This window comes from Passer montanus, unplaced genomic scaffold (assembly GCF_014805655.1).
Source record: "Passer montanus isolate IOZ18808 unplaced genomic scaffold, ASM1480565v1 scaffold83, whole genome shotgun sequence".
Taxonomy (NCBI): domain Eukaryota; kingdom Metazoa; phylum Chordata; class Aves; order Passeriformes; family Passeridae; genus Passer; species Passer montanus.
In genome coordinates this window covers 1,075,278-1,089,399 of record NW_024373590.1, presented here as the reverse complement: position 1 = coordinate 1,089,399, position 14,122 = coordinate 1,075,278, and the positions used below count along the sequence as shown (strand labels likewise).

Genomic DNA, 14,122 nt, shown 5'->3' with positions numbered 1-14,122 from the left:
AAATTACTTTCTTCACAATGAGCCTTTCCCATAAAACCCATTAAAACAGGCCTCAAGTGGAGCGCCAGAGAAAGGCTCACAAAGGAGCTTTCAAGGTTCTGTGCTGGGAGAGGCTTTCACTTTTGAACAAAAGCAGGTCATTGTAAAAACAAAGGAGGTCTGTAACAAAGTTTTTCATAAATATTGATGATGCTTATTAAATCACCAGCTCTATCTTTGCATTTTCACCCTAAAGGTAACCTCATCTTCATGCAAAGAATGAGAGAGGTGATTCTCCCTTTCAGTACTTCAACAAGGCATCAGAGAAAGACATAAAATTTACTGCAATCAGCAAATAGGGTTAAGAAGATTGAATGATACCCGAAGTAAAGCAGGATAACTATGACTTGACTATGTTCTTACATTAAACACATTTCCCAGTCTTATTCACTAAATAAGGTGAACATACTTATGCTCACTAAGACATTTTCCCCATAAATACTCCTATAAGGGTTCCTACCTCTGAGAAGCACTGCCTAATTTCTGCAGTCTGAATTAGACATTACGTCTTTATTCTTACCTGCACTACGCAGCTCCTTTGCAATTTTAGATAGTTACACCTCTACATTCACAGACAGGTAATGTACCTAACTCGTGGGTTGTCATGCTCCATTAGTTAAACACTTAAGATCTCAGCTTTCTACTCATCAGCTATTTCACAGTGCTAGTTTATGGTATGCTGACAATTTGAAACTACTTACAAAAAACCATCCATACTGTGATGACTTTCTCCAAACAACAACTATATAGACTCAAGATTCTGACTACCTATCTACAACTTTATTTTCCATCTAGAAACAGAAATTGACAATGTTGTGTTTTACCAAAAGTAATCTCTAAAAATTCCTGGTTGCAAAGCATTCACAGTACAGCAACAAAAAAAGTCTATATCAATGGAACATACTAGAAACTTTGTTTCACCAGATGTAGTCTTTAAAAGAGCAGCATGACCTTTTGAAAGCTACCTGAGAAACACTATTCAGTCAGTGCAGCAATGAGCATAAGATCCCAAATTTTAAGGAAAAAGGTGAAAATAGTAATTAAAAAGTACTGAAACACACCATAACACACACACATTCAAGGTAAAAAAAAAATCAAAGTAATATGGGCATGTTCATTATGTATTTCTTTTTAGAGACAACGTTTCTTACTAAGTAGGATTTTATTCTGTTTTAAGCACATTCAAAATCACTGTTACAAATTCCAGGCTGCCTTTGCTAAAAAGCCCCTGAACACACATGCAGAAAACCACTATTAGTAGTCCACTCATAAAATAAAATTCTACATAGTAAAAAAATGGGAAAAATAGTTAATTACATGACCTACTCTAGGAATAATTTCAAGGAAAAAATATCAAAATATTTCTTTTTCCTAAATTACAGCTGATTTAGAGAATATCTGTACTCACTTTACCGGGGTAAGAAATTTCACATTTTCCTAACTGATTATATGCAGTGTTGTGAAAGGCACAAAAACATGTGAGAAGTTTTAGGTATCGCTCACCTATAAAAACAAAAGGTGACACTTGGATCATTCAGGCCACCACCATATGAGTACTTCTGGGTATAAAAGCACCAAGTGGAGTGAAATGAGAAATTCAAATATTAAACTGCATTTAAACTTCTCCTAGAGGTATTTAAGAGGTTTAAAACTAGTAAGCAGCAATATATACTGTATCAATAAAAGTAAAACTGAATTTGAAACTATTTGAATATCACATCAACTTTAATTCAAAATACATTAGCAGTAGATTAGCAGTTTGGAGAGCTACACTATTTTTTCAAGGAGTTGTACAGGGAATAGTCTTAGTTTAAAGTATACCTGTATGCAGACAAATGCTGTGATAGGTAGGATTTATTAAATAGTAAGGACTTCATAGATACACTTGAGAAAAAAATGTTATAATAATGGAATTTATACACTAATCCAACTAACTCCTCAGGCTTTTTTTATGCTTTAAGTACTAAAGAACACTTTATTAAATAGATTTATACCTCTAAACAAGAAAGCTTCAGCCAAAAATTGTCCCTGGATTACATCACAGTAAAATGCATTATACTGCTTTTTACCTCCAGATCCTAGCTGCTTGTAGAATCTGTATTCCAAATGTAGCTGTGGTGCTCTCGACTTCATTGGCTCCTGATTTAAAAACAAAAACAACATTTAAAACAAAGCCTAAAAACTAATACACTAACCTACTACCAGCCAAACTAGCCCTACTGCTTCCATGCCACACAAGTTTGAATGTTTCTTCTGAAATGACTGGCAATTAAGAAACTGAGAAAACTAAACCTCCTTCAGGTTAGACTAGTGCATATATGGATATTTACGTCTTGTATTGCTCCACTGGGCCAGAGTCCAACATGCAAATCAAGTAACAGACACACGATGGAATAGCTAAAAATTAGTATGTTTCTCCAAAGCATGTGGATGGTATGTCCTACATTTCTCAGGAAGAGGCAGTAATATGCAGCTTAACAGATTGAAAAAAAACTCCAAATACCTAATACTTGAGAGATGTATCTTTACAAGAAGTCTTATCCTATGATCTTAATAAAAAATACCAAATCCTTCCAATAAACAGTAACAGCTTAGCAGAAACCAAGTATCACCATTCCAAACTATAAATCCAGAACAAGCGAAAAGAAAGGCCCCAGAATAAGTCTGTGGTTTACGCCCATTAATGAAATCTCATTTCAGTGTTCAACATGCCCATGTGTCAGGGTCTCGCAGAACTAAATGAAGTGACATGAGATTAAGCAGAAGAATACACATGCAGCCTAAATGAAAACCCAAACTTTTTGAGTATCTCCCTTTGCAAAAAAAAGTTTCTTTAGCACAAGATTCTTGAACTAATTTCCTAGAGCATCTTTTAGAAGATACGCCTTCTTTCTTATGATATGTAACATGATCTTAATATTAAGCTCCACCAGGCAATGTTTAGGTTGGACATTAGGAGGAATTTCTTCACAGAAAGCGTTCTTAGACATTAGCATGGACTGGCCAGGAGGAGAAGTCACCATCCCTGGAGGTGTTTAAGGAAAGACTGGCCATGGCACTGAGGGACATTCTGATGTGGTGGTCTTCAGTCAGAGGCTGTACTCAATGCTCTCTGAGGTCCATTCCAGCCTAATTCATTCTGTGATCTCCCAACGCATCAGTCATAATTTGGAAACTAATTCTGTAACTACTAGAACTGCAGTACATAGTAACTCTTAATGCAGTTATCAGCAATAACTGATACTGCTGAAGATCAATTTCCAGGAAAAGCTTGGGCAAAGTGCTCATTTTTCTCCTCACACCATCATCTTAAAGCTATGAGTTTATAAACCTGTGTTGTTTCTCAGTGTCACATTCACAGCACAAAAACTATGAGCCAATGTGCAAAAATGAGAAATTCAGTCTTCTTCCTCAACCCATCTCACTCCAAGACTTTGTTGTTTCCTATTGCTGCCGAAATCCCTGACAGTGTATATTTATGCATTTGATCTTGCCAGGATGCCAAAGGTGAATGCCCAAAAGTAAAGAAGGACTGATGTAACAGTTTCTGCAAAAGACAAATAGAATTTACTGTATTTTTTTACACTCCAGAGCAACCAGCATAACTGAACACTATTTTTTGTAAAGAAGTGAGAAGTGAGCAAGAATTTCCTAAAATAAGCAAGTGTTTATTATTCAAAAAATTAACTACTAAGCAAAACTAACTGGGCTACCAAAGGCCTAGTTACAGTTTATGAGCAGGACACATGAAATTTAAGGTAAAGTATTGAAGAGAGATATTCCCTAAAAAACTTTTGTGTAAACATGGGTCAAAGCACATCAGCACAACTATCAACCTTTAAGACTCAGCTTTCAGAGGTATGAGGAAACCCACTATAAAGGATTTGAAATATTTTAACCTTTTAGGAAACAACATAAGTTTAGCAATTAGGTTGCTTGTAATATACAAGTCTGTTAGTTACAAAATACACACACACCTAATGCCTAATTAAAACCTAGGATTCTGCCAGCTAAGAAGAAAATATTTTGGTCCACAAAACACTGCATGTCTGCTTCTTATAACAACACAAAACCCTGGCTTACAGGAAGTTTAATTTTGTTCAATTATACAGTTTTGTCTCAATTGGTGGTAATAGTAACAACTTAACCCCTCATGGTTGTAACATGGTCCCATTAAAATGATGAAAAACAGCTTGTATGTATTAAATTTACAGGAATAGATTAAAAAAAATTCTAGGCAAAAGAAATAGCTTCCAATTTCTGACACACACATCCCTCTTATGAATGCTGCTTGTCCCAGCTATCAGCAGAAAACAGACCTGACAAAGCTCCAGACAGCAATCTCCTTAAACAGTCAAACACAGACCCAAAGACTGAAACTAAATCTTTGTTCAGCACAGAGACAATTAAACACTTTTATACCCCCCAGAAAAATTGGAAAAAAATACGGCAATGTGCACTTGTAGTTCATTTATTGAACTACAGCCTTTAGGAATTGCTTTATTTTTGTAAAATGGCTTAGACAGCTTCCTTGTCATTCCAAACATGCAAAAGGAAGACATCATCTTGTTCAACAAAACTTGTAAAAGGGCAAGCACAATAACCTCTTAGGATACAATTACTTTATTTCTGCCCATCCCACTCTACAGTACACAATAAGTACATATAAATTACAAAGGACAGAAAAAGATAAATCAAGACAAAACAATGTTAAATGTAATCTTTCACCATAAGGCAAGAGTGAAGAATGCACTACTGTATGTACAAGTCTAAAAGAAAAATTCAGTAAGAAGAAAAGAAATGGTAAACCATAGTTCTTTGGTTTCACTGGTATGTTGGTACATTTCACCATCTAAAAAAGCCTGTGTAATTCATAACTGTTCAAACATCCTGTTAAACCCAGAGTGGCTTGAAGCCAACTTCTCCTCTTACCAAAAAACCCTAGTGTATTTTCTTTGCTTAAGTAAGCCCAGGTCTTCACCGAAGTATCCTGAAAAAATTGTTCCAGGATTTGCAAAGTTCTGTATACAACCCTCCCTACATTGCTTTTACATTCACATCTAATTATTTCAAAGCTTCACTATTAAAACAGACAAATTCTTTTCCCTGCAAAAGACCACGTCTCTCTAAATGAGGAACATGGGGTCTTGCTGCTATCAAAGAACTAAGGTGCAGCTTATTGAGCCCCTGTTACCTGAGCAACAGAAACAACTGCTCCTTAGTTGGTCAGAGAGATTTTTACCCCCCTTTTTTCTTCTGTGGCATATTTATACATTCAAACACAATAATAAAGACACCTGAAATGTGAAATCTGTTTCGAGTTCATTATTAATTCTTTCTACAATTATTTTTTCCCAAATACATGGAATAAGATACTATTCAATTTTCAAGTTACTTCCTGTTAAAGGGGCTTTGAAAAAGCAGTTTACTTGAACTGTAAGGTTAGAAATGGTCTAGACATCTAATAAGGCAAAACACAATATAAACATACAGCTAGTACCTACTTTTCATGTCTTAGTAATTTAGTGAGTTTATGCTCTGTGTCTGCTTTACATATTTGTAAGCAATAGCAAACAAAAGCCATTTTCAGGAAAAAAATTTTCTTAAGAAGTAGGTTCATTACAGGAAAAGTCCAGTCTATTAAACAGACTTGTACTAGATTTGGATTTACTACATATCCTAGAGCGATTCTGAAAAGGTGTGACTCTTTTCAGATAGACCAATGTTATTCCTTAAAAACGAAAGACAGAGAAAAAACATAACAACCTTGAAAACAAAGTGCAACTTGCTTTCTGCACATAACCCTCATTTATAACAGATTTGAATTTTAGCAATTCAAATGTTATGAATGGACTAGTGAATCGGTCAATTAAAGATTACAGTTTAAAAAGCAGTGAAGACAACTTTGTAACTTCCTATCTTTCACCCAAAGAAAGAAAAATTGATGTATTTCCAGAAGCAGTTCCATGGAGTACTAAGCATAAGCACATTTTGTCTCAAATATTCTGACGGTTATGACAGGAAAAGTGTGAGCAAAACAAAGGGTCCCATGGAGATGGAGTAGCAGTGTTCTGAGCCAGCTTCCTGCTCCTCCTCAGTCCCTCCCAACTGATTTCCCAGAGAAAGGCTCAAAAGGCTGCCTGTGGATGTGCAAACAAAATAACATGAAAAGTCTAGTTTACATAAGAGGTTGCACCAGGTTAAATATAAAAGAAAGTGCATTGGGCCCCTTCATGACTTTTTCTGTATCTTTCCCTTTCTTTATTTTGCTATCCCAGCTCTGGATCATCCATGCAGCAGGACTGACTGCAGGAATCTACAGATGGTGAACTTCTTCACTCTCCCTCTCTTTTCCACTTGAATTTCTCTCGTTGCTTGCTTGGCCTGGGCAAAGCACAGCTGTCAAATTTTTCCCCCTACTGTACAAAATGATGGAGTTTGTAGTCTACACCTTTGGAGTCTAATAGTGGGGGTTCCAGAGTTATAACAAGTGTACAGTAAAGCACAAGAGCTCCCCTGCGTGTGGTCTGGTGGCTTCGTTTAGACCAGTAAGAATTTACAACATCACATTTCTACCAATGGCTTGTAACAATAAATTGGCATCACAGACAGGACTCTTGTGAGGCTGAGAGGGACTGAACAGCTCTTGAACTATTTTTAGCTGGGATGGGCTCAGATACCTCCATCTCTGACTGGGGTACAGGATGGATCAGGAACAGGGAGGAGCAGGACATGACAGCTCAGGAAATTCCAAGCATGGACCCCTTTCCCTTTATGGGAAAGTATGACCTATGCTCATCTTCATATGTGGAGTACTGTGTGTCATGCTAATGGCAACACAAAAAGATAAAAGGATTAATGACTCCTTACCAAAATGTCTAGATAGCAAAAAGAGAGAGACATTTCAATAAAATTTGGTGGACTTCTTTACAAAAATGTTCATACAGAGAGCAAGATGAGAGACTTTTTTTTATTAAAATGCTTAGATAGCAAAAGAGAGACAAATTGCTGCAAAAAATTTGCAAAAATATTTGAGAGTCTTGGTTGAGCTCTTAAAAACATCCATGAAAATTCAGCTGACCACTTCCAGAGATGTTTGGATAAAGAGAAAAGTGAAAGAACAAAATTGGAATCTTTACTGAATATAGAAAGAGATCTTACTCAATTACTACACCTTGAGCTCTGCAAGGCTACAGAGCAGAAGAAAATACTGAGAGATGTGCTGTGTACCACAGCAGGGATGAGAAGTTGGTCTTGGGAGTACAAGGACTTACACAAATGCTCAGATAAGGAACTAGCATGTGAAATTAAGAAGATTAGGCTGCCAGGTTTTTAGAAACAAAGACAGTGATGCACCCAAGTGAAGGAATCAAAAGTAGTGAGGGATGAGATGAGGAGAAGGAGAGAACCACAGGAGTGTTGGGCAAGGAGACAAAAACAGCTGTGGAAGAGGCTGAAGCCATAGAAGTGGCTATAGGAAAGACAGATGTGTAGGCAGCAGTTGCTGTAGAGCAAAAAAAAGCTACAGAAGAGGAGGCCAAGGGATACTGAGAATCTGAGGTTTTCCATACAGGTAAATGGTCCTTAAGGGTCCTGGTCCCTCATGCAATGAGCTGCCTATTGGTCTAGGGGTTTAGGTTTCCTGGAGAGGGAGAGCAGGCCTCAGGAGATGGAGGTGCTTGCTGCTGAGAGCAAACAGGAAAAGAGGCTGAAGGCAGAGGGGATGTTTCCTGTCAAAAATGGTCACATTAGTAGGCTTCCAGCACAGCTTCAGGATGTGTATGAGAGAATCTTTCATGAAGAATTGCAGGATGTAGAATCTGGATTCTGGACCACTAGTTAGAACTGAAAATAGAGATGATGGACAGGGTCAGCAAACTGCTACAAAATAGTGCCATATACCAGAACCAAAATATCAAAGTTATTGCAGGGTAAGTTAAATGAGAAAAAGGAAGAAGCTGTATACATTCCCACCCCAAATATGGAGGTTCAGACTAATCCAGGGGAAGCTTTTAGTTCAGGCACAGGCAAAAGCACAGAGTTTTAAAGCAGTGGTTCAGGTATTTACCCAAACCCAATTCCACCCAATGAAACAATGGCAACCACTTTACTCCTCCAGTGGTAAGTGGTACAGGAATGGGCCACAGGAAATGGAATCATTTCACAAAAGGAAGGATAGAGATCAAATTAAACTTAAGCAAATAAACTTAACCAGGACAATCAGTTTTAACAGATTTTTTCACTATTACAGCAGTGACTTCAAAAGCCTTTCAGCATTTACTTGTGGATAGCTATCAATGCCCATGATAAAGAATATTGCGTTCACACCAGTGGATAGTACCTTCTTTTCAACCACTGGTTTAGAACAAGGCATTCTTCCTTTTCCTACAAGAACTATGGCAAAGCAATGACTGATGTTAACATCAAGTATTTTGACTTCATGTTGCTGTTGTTTCATAATCTGTACCTAGCAATACTGACCTGAGATGTTTCAGCAATGTGTCCTATTATTTTCATCCTGTTAAACAAGAACTACTGTAATAGGTCTCCAACTCAGCTTGGGAGCTAATACAAGAATTTGTAAGAATATGGAGGCTTCACAGGATTTTGCCTTGCCATGCCCTGCTCCACCCAGGAAGAAATTAAGATTCCTTCTGTTGCCTGTAAGATTATCTGCTGTGATGGACAGTACTTGTAACACTTGACCTGAAGACCTCCCCTGAAACATACTTGGTATTAGAACTTTGAATGGACATACTTGTACTTGCTAAAATTTTAACAGAACAACAACCTGTACATTTTTCAGTTTAGTACCGGATGGCAGGAATTAGCTTGCACAGAGCCACAAATAATTATCCTAAATCTTACTGAAAATTATAATTGAAGAATGATGAAATATATAGCCTTTGGGGTTGGCCTGGTGGAGTTCAGGTGAAAAATGTTATTCCTAACACTAGAATACCATGCTGGATGGAAATGTGGTGTCTGAATTCCTTCCCTGTGTCCTATCAATGTTCAATTTGACAACTCCTCCGAGATGGATGCACTGTCAGCATACCCATTATTGAACAAGCACTACACGGGATGCACAGCCTCGCCAAAGCGGGGTGCTCTGTCACCATTCACAATGCTACAATTTCAACTGAAGAGGCCTGAGCAAAGATGAAGGAAGCTGCTGACCAGATTGCTGAACAATTCCAAACACTGCAACCAAAGAACTTGTTCAATGAATCAAGCCTTGGACACCAGATTTCTTTTGGTTTTAAATCATGAGGTGAGGAAAGTGTTTGACACAAATGGGGACTGGAATATTGGTGGGACTTCTGGTTTTAATGATGAGCATAACCCTTTTCTGCAACTTTGACTAGCTGAATACTGTCTTCTGCTTCCTCCCTCTCCTAGCCCTGCATCCAGTATACAGAGATTACCACAATCAAAGATGAGCCGTATGCCCAACCAGTAGTAAGGAATGTTTGAGCCACTGTTTGAGCCACGAGGACCTCGCATAAGCATGTTTTGTCTCAAACATTCTGATTATTCTGGCAGGAAAGCTGTGATTGGAAGAGAGGGTCTCACTAAGGTGGGGCAGCACAGTGCTGAGCCAACTCTCTACTCCACCTGGAGACTTGTGCTTACTTCCCCATCCTGCACTCATTCCCTGGAGCAGGGCTCCAAGGGCTGGCTATGCATCCAAGAACAAAAGAGCACAAAACACCTCATTCGAGTAAGAGGCAGCAACAGGTTAACTATGAAAGGAAGCAGACTGGGCTCCCCTGCTCTCTTTTTCCTCTCTTTCACTGTCACAGTTCCCATCTCTGGACCAGCCATACAAGTGAGACCAAGGCAGGATCTAAGGATTGATGATATGCTTTTGTTCTCTTCCTTTTCTGCTTTTATTTCTCTTCTCCCTCACTCTGTCTGGGCAAAGCACAGCTATAATTTCCTATTCCATACTCCATACTGAAGTTTATTGTGGGAGCGGGGAGTTGTGGAAATGTGGTTTGTGAGCCAGCACCTTTAAGAGTGTGTTGAGGGAGTTGAGGGTTTATTAAGTGTACTGTAAAAATTACAGGCTTGCTACACAGTACTTGTGGAAGCCTTCAAATGTAAAGGCTTCTCAGCCAACACCTTTAAGTACAAATAGTGGGATGGTTGCCGGGCACAAGGTGATCACATAAAAAAGCACAAGAGCTTCCTAAAGCATGTCCAGTGTCTTTGTTGAATACTGATGAGAATTTATAATGAATATCATGGCCCCTACTGATGGGTCATGACATGCTCAAGCAGAAATTCCTTTAGCTAGTTTTTTGGTAGTGGTTACGCATCTGCAGAGCGGGTAAGTTTGAGCAGTGGAGAAATATGTCAAAGAGAAAGGGAAAAAATAATGAAGGAGAAGGAAAAGCTGAATAGTGAATAGGGGGTTTAAGTCAAGTACAGGGTCATATAATAAAAGTAGTAAATCTAACAATAAGAAGAGGTGAGCAGGAAAGGTAGAGCATTTACACACTAAACAGCTATTGCTAAAGAACCACCTGATCACAAGAAATCAGTTTGTATACTAAAAGACCAGCAGAAACATATAAACACCACTACACAGCACTGAAGTCGTAAAAGCCCAGCTCTTAAAAGTTTCATTATAGTTCTCAAAAAAGTCTATTCTGACCTCTCAAACTGGAGTATGTGCCCAACCAGAACACGCAATAATGAATTAAGACAGATGAAGAGGAAGATTCTGGAACTGTAGCTGTTCTACCAAATTAAATATGCATTTATGTATAAACATTATACTTCAAAATGCATGTGTTGTATGACCCTCAAACCTCACTCCGAAAAACTGCTTAAGCTATTTTTTTACACAAGTCCTGACGTTGCCCTAAGTATCATAACATATATGATTAGCATAAGAAAATGCTTGTATAATTTTGTCCACAAGGGAAATATTAATTCAAAACAATTTAAAAGTCTGAGTCAAAAGAGCACTTGTAAAATACACTTACTTTCAACAACAGAAGTACTCCTGAAAGCTGCCGCATAAACACAGCCATTCATTGCACTTCAGAGAAACCCACACAGTCCTTCTGCACTAGAGTATATGGTTACCATTGATATACAAAACATCTGGCATAGGAGATGTCCTGCTGCTCATAAGACAACAGTAGGTCAAAACCGGAATGCTACCATGAGGAATGCAAATACAATACACTAGGACACTGCAGTATCCTAGTGTCATGCCTACATGACACTAGGATACTGCAAGAGAGATTACAACAACCACATCTGCCAAGGGTAACTGTTTAGACTGCAACATAAACTTAATTCAAGTAACCCCATTCAGGAAGGCTAAACTTGAACTACAACAGGTGCAAAACACAGAGGAAGTTAAGAGTGTCTCATTTACAATAACAAAACAAGGGCTAAGCATAGGCCTAATGACTGCTCTGAAAGCACAAAAGTAAAAGCTTACATTTTAAAAGGAAATGGATCATAAGCCACTGTATCTGTAACTGTTAGAAAAAACTCCTGGCACTGTCTCAAATAGGAGAAGAACAGGAAAAAATACAAAATCCAAATAAATCCCACAGCTCAATGCAGCTGCTTTTAGCAGACTGAACCTTGTGACTCAAATCCCTTCCAGTCAAGGAATAAGTATGTACCTGAAATATATACTGAAACAAAAAAAGGGAGAACCATATTAAAAGAATCCACTAGTTCTACCTGCTACTAAATGTATTTTTATCTTACTATGATGATGCAAGCTCCAGTGTTGATTTTCATTATGATTCCTTCATCTGTTTTTCATTGCAAAGACATTACAGCTTTTCATGACACTAGTGTAAAAGGAAAAATGGAGAAGTCCACTTCATACTCAGAGTTCTTTCAGCACTAACAGTAAATTACATATATACTTAATTGCATTGGTTCTTTAGTGACTTCAAACTAAGTTACTCAAAAAAGTTGCTTCAAGCTTTTTACTCAGCTGGGAACAAGCAGCTCTAAGATTGAGATAATTGGAAATAAAAAAAAGTAAATGTTGCCAAGACAAGCTGGCAAGCTGGCTGTTGCTATAACAGTTGTAATGGCAGCCAAGCTAAGTTGTGCATGTCATAAAAAAGCTTTTATCAAAACTGACCAGATAAAAAAGTGGCCTTGCTCTACATGATTAAGTAATAAGTGCTTATAAAAAACCCCACTACCTTGCAACATATTTCTAAATATGCTTTGTAGTAGACAGCCTTTAAGTAGAAGAATTCTCAGTCTATTTTCAACTTTCATCAGACATACAGAGTAAGTTCAAGATACATTGAAACAAAATGTGTGTTAAATTAGATTTACACTCAATAGCCCTCAAAACTGTATTCAATGTTGCTCTCTCAAGCCATAATTTCCATGTTTTACAAACTTCTACTAATCCCAAAGTAAGTATTTCCCAAAGCAAGGAGAGTGACATCAGTATTTTTCAGGAGTTTATTATGCTTGTAATGCTTTTCATGTTTCTCATCTAAAGCCATGCATTCCTGTTCCCACAGTTTACCTTTCACTTTATGAAACCATACTGTGCTGTGTAAAAAGTTCTGTGCTACTGCAGCAACAAGAAATCAGCTGCAGTCCTGTCCTAAAAATCCGTCAATGATAAAAAGTAAACAAATGAAGTTAATCATGATATACTTCAGTTATGAAAACAGTCATTTACCAAGAAGTTAAAAAAATCCAAAAGCAAAATATGGTGGTACCAAAGTACAGAAAAAGCCAAACAATGATGTATTAACAGGATATCCAAAAGTATCATGTTTGCAAAAGAAGTAAACATATTACACAGCAAATCTGCTGTGTTATTGCAAATAAAACATGTCTACCAAAGTGATGTACACATCTCAGTGTACTAAATACCACCAGTTAAGAGATGAAAAATACTGGGGGCAGGAGTGTGGATATTAAAACACATGCAGCCTCAAGAATTTCTGGAGTTTCTCTATAGTCACCTGATGTTAAGATTCACAGTAAACTTGTTGTTCCTCTACTTGTTGGACAACAAAGGATTTACCAAGATGACTGCCACGGAGCAGCATCCTTGAAGCAGCATTAAAACACCACTGACTCTGCAAACACAGATTTAGCCTTGAAAACAGTGACAACAGTTAAAAACTACTTTTACTCAATATGGCCAAACTACACAATTACATCTATCACTAGTTGCTTTTATCTAATTCGATGAAATCATACAAAACTATTAAAGGTTTTAATAAAATAAATCAACCCATTAACATCTGAAAGGAAAAATCTGATTAGTTTCTCATCCCAAATCCTTAAAAAAAATATTAACTTACCAGCTTAATTGCCACATAGTCATTTGTGTATAAATTTTTGCCTTGAAAAAAGAATAAAAACAAGAATGTGAGACACTGGCTTTTCTGTTCAAATAAATGCCATTTAAATACCAAGAAAGTCTTGAAAATATTTTTCATGTAAGGTGCTAGTGTTTTGGCAGTGACTTAGGAAACATGGGCTCATTAATCCAATACCTCAATTTAAAAAGATTTTTTTCCTTGAATAGTGTAAGAGGTGGAAATTTCACAGACAGTTTCAGATATTTCACCAAATTTGTGATCTTTTTGTAGTAAAAAAGCTTGAAAATTGTTAAATCACAATAACCAGAATGTGATAGTTTCATAATTATTGCTGAAAACTATTTGAAATTTATTTTTAAATTACTATGCAATTTTGAAACATCAGCCACTAATTAAAATCAGAATTAACTAGTTAATGAATTGAGGACTGTTTTTTTCCTCAATTATGTAATTTACTAAGCTGAAACTTAGGACAAGACAACAACATTCCTGATAGACTTACACCAATTGGAAATTGCATCTGCTGCTTTAAAAGGGATTCTGTAACTGGAGAAGAACTTTTCAAGAAGCATCACTTCAAACTGTAAGCAATGACTAAAATGTTATACAAGTTTTATAGGTGTAAAATTAAAAAACAGCAGATAAAGCATAAATTAAGTTGTCACTTCCAACACTTTTTGTTTCTTTACAATCTTCAAATGCATTTAGTACACATTATTCTTAATGATAATCCTCGT

At 37.1% G+C, this 14,122-nt stretch overlaps 1 protein-coding gene across 7 annotated transcripts in view; it reads right to left on the bottom strand.

Annotated features, from left to right (window-relative positions):
* Positions 1-14,122, bottom strand: part of CSNK1G3 (casein kinase 1 gamma 3) — a 70,468-nt gene that overhangs the window by 36,902 nt on the left and 19,444 nt on the right. For 4 of the 7 annotated variants that reach the window (XM_039733098.1, XM_039733097.1, XM_039733099.1 and 1 more), the window contains exons 4-5: positions 13,365-13,405; positions 2,109-2,178 (exon numbers count right to left, since the gene is read on the bottom strand). The exons of 2 other annotated variants lie outside the window; for them this stretch is intronic. In XM_039733098.1, coding sequence (XP_039589032.1) covers positions 2,109-2,178; positions 13,365-13,405 — 111 coding nt within the window. The remainder of the gene's footprint in view (positions 1-2,108; positions 2,179-13,364; positions 13,406-14,122) is intronic. One more of the 7 variants, XM_039733103.1, reaches the window with a different exon arrangement.